The sequence below is a fragment of the Nelumbo lutea genome, chromosome 4 (genome assembly GCF_056320005.1).
Source record: "Nelumbo lutea isolate HS-2025 chromosome 4, American lotus-T2T, whole genome shotgun sequence".
Lineage (NCBI taxonomy): Eukaryota > Viridiplantae > Streptophyta > Magnoliopsida > Proteales > Nelumbonaceae > Nelumbo > Nelumbo lutea.
This window is the reverse complement of record NC_142687.1, coordinates 30,993,853-31,003,644: the sequence shown is the minus strand read 5'-3', so window position 1 is coordinate 31,003,644 and position 9,792 is coordinate 30,993,853. Positions and strand designations below refer to the sequence as shown.

Genomic DNA, 9,792 nt, shown 5'->3' with positions numbered 1-9,792 from the left:
GTAAAAGAGGTACTTTTGAAAAAATAATGCATTAGACCAATGTTTTCCATCCAGATCAATCAAGGTAACTGCAGGTTTTTTCAATAGTAAAGGGAAGGTTTTTGTTAAAGTGAAAACTCTCCTATTATGATTGTCAAAAACCTCAAGGGAGGTTTTTACATTTTACCTTTTTTTTTTAAGCCCCATTCATTTGAAGGTAAATATCTATAGGAAAATTGGTCAATTTCCTATTAACTAATTCTCGTATGTTCTTTTTGCATTAAGCAATGAGCCCCATAATAAAATTATCCCTATTTTTAAAATTTACCATCTCACGGGTGTGTAAATAACTTTCGTAGCAGTGAAAAATTTTTACAAAGCAATAGTTACCTTTTATACGTCGAAATGTCATTTAACTGGGTAAGCTCTTTTACTCTCTGGTAGAAAGAATGGTGTAGTCTTCAATGTGATTCTACTTCTATTTTTCTTTAGAAGGTCTATTAATTTTTCTAGGTCAAGGGTTTTGTTGAGATGTCTCATCATTCTGGATTTGTTAATTTCCATGAGAGAGAGAGAGAGAGAGAGAGCATCAATCAACTTAAACAGTGCAAATCTCAATAGAAGAAGAGGGAATCTGAATATGTTGAAACATCCATTAACAACTCTATTTATTTTAAACTATTTTGTTATTTGTAATGCACACGTATGTCTGAAGAAGACAAGAATATTCAAAGAAGAAATTTCCTTCCACCACAGAAAGCTGAGATAGGGAGACCGAGAGTGAGATATTGTTCGGACGTCCTAGTCCACCAAGAACCTGCATTGTGTTGGGAGACCATAACTCAGACGTTAAGGTAGCAATGGATGATGGGTCGGGTCAGCGGTAAGCCATGGACGGAATTGGGAGCAACCAGTTATGGCTTGTGGGGGGGACGAAGGACCCCTAGCTTTGCTGAGTTAATTAGAAGGCACAAGATGTTTGTAGAAAATTCATGCCGGTAAAGATTTTTTAACCAAAAACCCAATAATAAGAATCATGTTCCGGGTTGAAAGGAGCCCGGATCTGCTGCACTACGGCTGGTTGAGATTGGGTAGCTGAACCTGAGAAACAACTGGCCTTGTCGGTAGGCCAGGTCAAGAAGCTTCACTCTTTTTTTTTTTTTTTCAAGTACTTGTAGCCCTGTAGTGTTTCCCACTGTCATGTTTCGTTACCAAAACTCAATTGATCAATAAAATAGAAATACTCTTTCCTAACACCTCTAGTTGATCGATCCCTTTCAAACCGAGAATCCACGGTCGGCAGATCATACTCGAATACTAGAAATATGATTAAAATGGAACCAGAAGAGAAAAGAAATAGAAGGCTGTATCAATGGTCAACCACCACCAATCCTTTTCAACCCGCCATTTCATCATCAATTAGCAAACCAAGCAAATTTAAGCAAATAGTGGGTGGGATTCAATAATCAATAAAATAGAGCTGTGCACTTCATCTTCTTCATTTCTCATATTTAAAGGCAGCTAGCTAAAACCCAGCTGTGTACGTATGGTCGAAATATTGAAGTTTAGCTCTGGAAGATAAGGCAAAGATCCTAGCTAGCTAGCGTTGCTTCCCCACGTAAACATACTCCCTCGCTCTGAATGTCCAAAGAGAAAGCATATGCCGACAAGGTGGCGCTCCACCAGAGCACCGGAGTTGCTGAGATAGAGAATGTGGCATACAACGCCATATTTGCCAAAAGTTTCAGTCGGAATGAACAGAAGAAGTTGGGGTGTGGGGCGTTGGCAGTATTCTTGATGATTGTGCTAAGTCTCTGCACTGTGCTTAAGCCTTACTTGGGTCCTCTACCAATTTGTAAGTCTTTTACCGATTTGAACCATAATTTAGCACTTTTTTTCAACGTTATATATCAACTGTTCAGTTGCTTCGTTTTGTGTTAACATCTCAAATTAATTACTTTTTTGCTTACTATCACTTGTTTTGCAGTGAAATTGCGGGTGCCAGTGGATTCTGGAGTAAATATGATCACGGTTGAGGATACAATGAGCAGTTCTTTTGAGCAAAAAAAGGAGGATTTAAGCAGATATCAGCCAATAGGTATGGTGACTAATTTAGTAGGCAATAACATGCAGAACTCAACTGAGTTGACCCAGCTCTATCTGGGCTGACTTCTAAGTCCTATCACAAAGCAAACTTGTATACACATATATCAAATTATCAACGAGTGACTCACTGAGTTAGGTGGGCAAACTTGTGTTGTTGCCTAGCTTAATTATGACAATATTGTCTTGTAAAGTTGGTTTTCTAAATTATAGATCACGTAATGACATGTTTTCTTTTCTTTTTTTTTTTTTTTTTTTTTTTCTCTCGCTTTCTCCATAATATGAAGTTGCAGAGAAAGAAGTGATAAAAGAGACTAAGATAATGTGCAATGTGTCGGAACGAAGATCGGATTTTTGTGAGGTCGACGGAGATGTTAGAATTCAGGCGAACTCCTTCACCATCTTTGCTGTTTCATCATCTCAAACGGGTATTCCGGAACCGGCAGGAAATGACTCATGGGCTATCCGACCCTATGCTCGGAAAGGTGATAAAGCTGCGATGGGAAGCGTTAACCAGTTGTGGGTGAAATCATTTGCTGGTCATGAAGAAGCAGCCCCTCAGTGCACGCTAAATCACAGCGTTCCGGCCATAGTTTTCTCCACTGGTGGATACACTGGTAACAATTTCCATGAGTTCACCGACACACTGATTCCTCTTTTTATTACTTCTCGCCAATTCAATGGAGAAGTTCAGTTCGTCGTAACCGATTACAAAGCTTTCTGGGTGAACAAGTATCAAGTAATACTGAAACATCTCTCCAGATACGATATCATCAACATGGACAAGGACCATCAAATCCACTGCTTTCCGCGAGTGATAGTGGGTCTTAAGTGTCACAAGGAATTGAGCATTGATCCATCAAAATCTCCAAATGGGTACTCCATGCTGGACTTCACAGAGTTCTTGAGGAGCTCCTATTCATTGAAGAGGGGGACAGTGACCAGGATTGGTGATCGTGGGCACAAGAAGCCTAGGCTTCTGATTATATCAAGGAAGAGATCTCGATCATTTATGAATGTGGGTGAGATAGCTAAGATGGCTAGACGCTTGGGCTATAAGGTAGCTGTAGCAGAGGCCACGTCAAACTTGTCACAGTTCGCACAAGATGTAAACTCCTGCGACGTGTTGATGGGGGTTCATGGGGCTGGACTGACTAACATGGTTTTTCTTCCTGCTAATGCAATACTAATTCAGATTGTTCCTTTTGGCTTAGATTGGTTGGCTACGTATGACTTTGGAAAGCCGGCTTTAGACATGAACATTAGGTACTTGGAATACAAGATTAAAGAAGAGGAGAGCTCTCTGATACAGCAATACCCATCTGACCATGCAGTGTTTAGAGACCCCCCTTCAGTTCACAAGTATGATTGGCAAGCATTTAGGGCTCTATACTTGGATAACCAAAATGTCAAGCTTGATGTACGCAGGTTTAAAGCAACACTGTTAAAAGCCATTGAGCTTTTCTATCAGTAGATCTAGTACGTTAATGGTGTTCTCTATATATATATATGGAAAACTCAAAAATGTCTTCTCCATCAGAAGAGCTGTTTTATACACAACAGCTAGCTCATTGTTTTGTAGTTGGTGCATGCTTCTGATTTGTCTTTCGTATTTGTTGTATATAGGCCTTGGGTAGTGGCTTAATTAGCTTTAGCCCAAGATGAGTTAATTAAAGGAAGAGATTAATCTACCCAGATTTCAATGCATTAATTGATTATGATTTTATTATCCTGCCTATTTATCAAGTTGTTAGCATTGTATTAGGTGGGATTCCATTCACATGTTGAAATGAAATGAGACTTAATTTGGTAATTAAATTGTATTTGAGGCCACTGATTGGTGCAATGGTAAATTAAATCTTATTGTGACAAATGTGTGATGAGAATTTGGGTCTCAATCCAATCATTACTTCATTATAAAAAGGGTAAAATTCAAAAACCTCCCCCGAGTTTTCTGACAATCATAAAAACTTCCCTTGTACTTTCATTTTAATAGAAACCACCCCTGTATGTTTTAGAAAACATGCAACTACCTCCCTTCCTCGGTTGAAAAGCCGATTTAATGTGCTTGTTTTTATAAAATGCCTATTTTCCCCTTATGTCTATCTATTTAGATATAAATTTAAATACTCCAAAGCACCGTTCATTTTCTTCTGAGAACTAAAAACCAAATCCGCCAGCCTTCTCTCTCTCAAGTTTGTTTCACTGTCTTTTGTTTGCCATATCCATCGCATACCCATGGCCTTAATCAATTCTAGAGTCTCCTTATGGAACCCACCATTGTAGTAAATGGAAGCATTTGAATAGAATTTTTGGAGATTAAGTTCTCTGTAATCAAGGATCTTCTGTGCTTCTGGTAGGCAATAATGAAGATCTAAATCCCCTATGTGCTTCGAGCATCTTTTCTACTTTTCAAGCAAAACATAAGTCCCCTCTGTGCTCTGTAAATGTAATCAATGTTTCGTCAAAATTTAGAACACCATAATCAAATTAACACATAGATGAAATTAAAAAATTTTGAATTACCCATGTAATCGAGAGTATAAGACAAACCATTGAAACCACAAGCCTTGACACCAAGCTTCAGAAACTACCTTTGTCATTTCTCTAATAGATGGCATATTCTAACGACTACAACGTTCATTAGCATTTGTTACAGCTCTGGACCAACCTGTAAATATTCTTTCTGGCTGTTTTTACCCTTGATTTGATATGCTCCAACTATACTCCTTTTTTAGTCTTATCACCAGTTCCTACATTCCAAGAGAAGATGATTCTCACCTTTGCTCGGTTAATGGGTTGAAGAAGAAGAAGTCAAAGCCCATGAGATTGGAGATGGTGTCAAATTCCGATTAGAGGTCTTGCAACGCCAAATTATGACTATGCTTCACATCAATGAAATCGGAGATGATAGCTCCTCTGCACATATTTGGTTCAGATAGAGAAACAAAAATCAAAATTAAATAAACCCGGAGTGATTCCACCACACACGCCTTTCATTTATAATGCACCCGTTATACTTAATCGCTGAACCATCCATTCAATAATACTAAAAACGAACAAAATCGTAACTTTGCTTTTTCTTTTTGGTGCAAACATCTCTAATGGAGGGCAAATGAAAGGACGACGAAGAAGAATACATAATATATGATGGAGATCATGGGTGATGAGGAGGGGCATGTTTTGAAAATTTAATCAACAAGTAAGGACATTTTTGTCTTTTACATGAGAGAAGATTGGCGACTCTGGTCCTGAGTTCTCGAGAAAAAATAAGTAGTGTTTTGAAGGATATTTTAATAAATCTACATCTAGGCATAAGGGCAAAATAGGCATTTAGAAAAAACAAGCATGTTAAATCGGCTTTTCAACTAAGAAAGGGAGGTAGTTGAACGTTTTCTTAAAAGTACATGGGAGGTTTTCGTTAAAATGAAAACAAAAGGGAGACTATTATGATTGTTAGAAAACTCAGGGGAGGTTATTGTATTTTACCCTTATAAAAATGTAAATGGTTAGGTCCATATCTAATTCACCCTCCCAAGACCCCACATAATTGGGAGCAGCTAGTTTAGTTTAGGTAATTCCCTTGTATATACAAGGAAAATTCTACACCTGAAATCAGAAGGTAGTTAATTAATTGTAACATAAGAAGATTTGTGATGAAAGCCATAGTCATACACCATTCTTTTGTGCCTTTTCAGTTCAACCGGCCAAATCAGTTACCTAGGGTTTGGCTGCAACCTGACATATATTGGGATGATAGAAAACTTAATTTTACAATTGTTTTAAGATATATATATATACCTAAGGTAGAGTCTGAAGAATCCGGGGGCCCCACATCTCTCCAGATGGCATATATTTAGATGATCAGGGTAGACTGGGAAATGGGTCAATGTCGAATTGGTCGAGTTGATTTCCCTGTCCTTTGAACATGCACCATGTCCCCCGAGGCCCCGAGATGGGGTCCAAAACCATTTAGAGAAGAAAGAATTTTCCTATTTTAATGGTCAGTTTTGCAGTGGGACCCCTTATCGACTTAACGCAGGGAGGATATAGACCCCACCATTCAGTAGGTCCCACACTATAAAGAATCATCAAATGATTCCAATTAAGCATATATACATTATTTTAAAAAAATATACAAAGATGAAGACCAGAATCTATTAGGTGGTGGCGAAGATATTGTTAGAGAGCTTCAAAAATAATTTAAAATAGAATAATTAAGTGTTAATTAATCTCTTTAGTCAATGCTTTCACTAGGTGTGATTATAATTAGACTTTTACTTAAAACCTATTCTAATAAATTAATTAGATGGTGGCCACCAATCCTCTATCTGTCATCATATATATGAAATTAAACTGATGAGGAGAGGCATCTAAAAGCTTTTTCTAATAACTAATAGAAGTTCTCCATGTAGTGACAAGTAGAAGACACTAAAACTCAATGATAAGAACAATAATAGTTTGGATATTTAATAATAATTAGATGGCTGCTAAAATCAGTAATCACTCTACGTCTACAAGCTCTCAAGCAACAGGATGCCCACAGCTTTTATGGCTTGGCAATCAGTTGGAGGTGATCTCAAGTTCTCAACAGGTTAATAAGTGTACCAATAATACTAGGTGGGGTTTAAGATGGATGCTTCCAGGTAGGGTTAGCTTTAATTTTAATGGTTCCAGTTAGGGGAGACTTGTTCCTAACTCGGATCGATACTATATGCATGGTTTTTAAGTATTGCGCTTGATGTAGGGATACTTGATGGGCCTTGGGTCGTGTCATTTGGCCAGATTAAATCCTGGCCGCACATCACCAACTGTTTCCAATCATTTCTAAGACAAGATTAGTTATAAAATGGGGTATTCATCTCAAGGTAAGGACATATATTCAGAATCTCAAGATAATCATTCTTGGCTATTAAGGACTAAGTTATAATCCTCCGTCTTTTGCCTGGTCCAACCCCTCTTAAACACTCGGCTAACTTGACCGTTAGAGTCTTCGCCCCTGGGATAACACCCGAGACTCTAACATGTACTCTTCTCTTATTTACAGATCGGACCTGCCAGCCTTGAACGCCAATAAAATCTCCTTGTTGCCCTCGGCCTCATATTTGGCAACAACAATTGGCGCAGTCTATGGGAACCTTTTCAAGACTTCCCTCTAAAAAACAATCTAACTTAATCTATCAAGTTTCCAACATGGCTGATAAATAAGACAATACTCAGAACCTCGACACGATAGACCAATTCAAGCTAGTCCTACATAGGTTGGATAACCTAGCACAACAATTGGATGAGGTAGTGCGTCCAACAGGAGGTTGCCCATAGGGTGGCTGCCCCGTCAAAACCCAAGGGCAATATAGTGGACGATCCACCCATGCACCACCAGATCAGCGCTCGCTCGGCTAGGGGAAGGCCAACCCCTCAACATCCAACAACATTAGTCGACAGGCCAGTAAACCCCCGTCAAAGGCCTCTTGGTTCCCCAGCCGAAGAGGTAAACCCATGGGGTCCCACGACAACCATAGGGACCACGATCGACACCATCACCGCACAGAAAGCAACCAGTACAACAGTGGGTGCTCCAACCACCACAGTCCTCCTCCGAGGGCTGGAAACCAACACTACACCTCTCCCCCACCAGTATTTGACCTTCATGGTCTTCTCAACAATCGTTGAGCTCGCAAGGCTTAGGATGTACCAGCATTCAAGCACTTTGGGAATAGGGACAACCCATACCACATGAAAGAAAACGTGGATGAGGTTGAGGCTCCAATTAATCGATGTCTTGGTGATCTTCAGGTGTGGATAGGAGCCATCCAAGATCAAATCTGGTAAGCGAAGGAGGACCGAGGTGATGCCTCCACCAATTAAAACCTCTCATCTACCCAGATGAATGCCTTCATCGATTCCATCACCTCGAAGCTGCTCCCACATAACTTCAAGGCTCCCACACTAGAGACCTACGATGGGAGCATAGATCCAGATGACCAATAGAAAGCTTTAGAGCCCTCATGCTCCTTTATGGGTACTATGATGCCTTAATGTGCCAAGCGTTCCAAGCCACCTTCAAGGGAGCAGCACACAAATCGTTCTCTACGCTCCACCCTCAGTCTGTCACCTCTTGGGACTAGTTTGTAGATCTCTTCCTCACTCACTTCATCAGCAGTCGATGGTGCTAGAAGATTGTCATTTCCCTATTGTCCATCAAGCATAAATGTGTGCTAAGCCTTCAGGCATACATGGACCTATTCAACCAAGAAGAGCTCGAAGTAAGGGATCTTGACCCCTCGGTCTCTATGCATGTGGCCATCAGCAGCCTCTAGCCCAGACCCCTCAGCTGGTCCATCTCCAAGACTCTGCCTAAGAACAAGGTCATGTTCTTGAAAAATGTTCAAAAATATATCGCCGCCAAGGAGGCCAAAGCAAACAAACGCCTCTAGAAACCAGAAGTCGAGCCCAGTTGAGGGGCCCCCAACAAGAAGAGGAAGAAAAGGGATGGCCGCGGCCACAACAACACCAACAAAGACAGTGAGAAAAAGTTGTCGGTCCCTTCTTTCAACAAATATACTCTACCGAACTCCACTCGAACACATATACTAATGCAGGTAAGGAAGGAGGAATACACGAAGTGGCCGGCCAAGCTGAAAAGGAACCCTACAAGAGGTAATCCCAAGAAGTACTACAAGTACCATCGCGGCACCAACCACAACACCAAGGGCTGCTACGAACTCCAGGATGATATCGAGTCCCTCATCTGTCACGGCCACCAAAAAGAGTATATCAGGGGCAACACTGACTCCTCGTCCTTAGGGGTGATCATGGGTCAGGCCCAGGCCAGGCTTTGCACTCATGATAAGGGTTATAGCTTAGGCCCGGGCCTGACCTGACTTGGGGTTTTGGGCTTGAAACATAAGACCTAGCCCAAGTCTATACGAGCCTAGGCCTGATTCCATGCCAATGTCGGTCATATATAAAACATTACATATCTATATATTAAATGACATAATGTGCATATAAACTTATTTTATACATTCTATAATATAAAATATTACATATATTATAAATTATACATGTCATGTTATAATATTTATATATAAAATATATAATATAATGTAAAATAACATGTATACATATGTATATATTATACACAAAATTGTAAGTTTAAATACATGTGGGCCGGGTTGGGCTTGAAGTATTAAGCCCAAGCCCGACCCGAAAGATTACGGGCTTGATGTGGGCCCGGGCCCAAGCCGAGGCTGAAATGATCACCCCTACTCATTCTCATAGCGGTAGCAACAGGTCGAGCCCCACACCCATCACCCCTTAACTGAAGTTATTGAAGTCATCGCTAGGGGCTCAGCCTTGGATGGAATATCCGCCTCGCCCTAGAAGGCATTCGCCAAGCAATACAACGTCTAGAGCCCAACACCCAAAAGGCCGAGGCTAGAAGACACCATCTCCTTCTCCAACGATGACTTGCAAGGGGTCTCATTGCCCCATGATGATGCAATGGTGGTGTCTATGACTATCGCCAACTACATGGTGAAGAGAATCCTCGTGGATAGTGGCTCCCTAATTGACATTTTGTTCTATGACACATATGAGAAGATGCAACTGATGTAGATTGGCTACAACCTGTGGACATGCCACTAGCCGGGTTCTCCGAAGCAGTCATCAAGCCTGAAGGGAAGATAACCCTACTAGTCACAATAG

General features: G+C 40.5%; 1 protein-coding gene across 1 annotated transcript; it reads left to right on the top strand.

Moving 5' to 3' along the window:
- The first annotated feature begins 2,327 nt into the window (after window positions 1–2,327).
- Window positions 2,328–3,649, top strand: LOC148854967 (alpha-1,3-arabinosyltransferase XAT2-like). The gene has a single exon (XM_088982251.1). It carries the CDS (start codon window positions 2,405–2,407, stop codon window positions 3,554–3,556), a length of 1,152 nt encoding a protein of 383 aa, XP_088838377.1. The 5' UTR covers window positions 2,328–2,404; the 3' UTR covers window positions 3,557–3,649.
- Window positions 3,650–9,792: the final 6,143 nt, after the last annotated feature.

Bases quoted from the DNA above. Each gene is read 5' to 3' on its own strand.
- LOC148854967 (XM_088982251.1), top strand. From the start codon at position 2,405: ATGTGCAATGTGTCGGAACGAAGATCGGATTTTTGTGAGGTCGACGGA.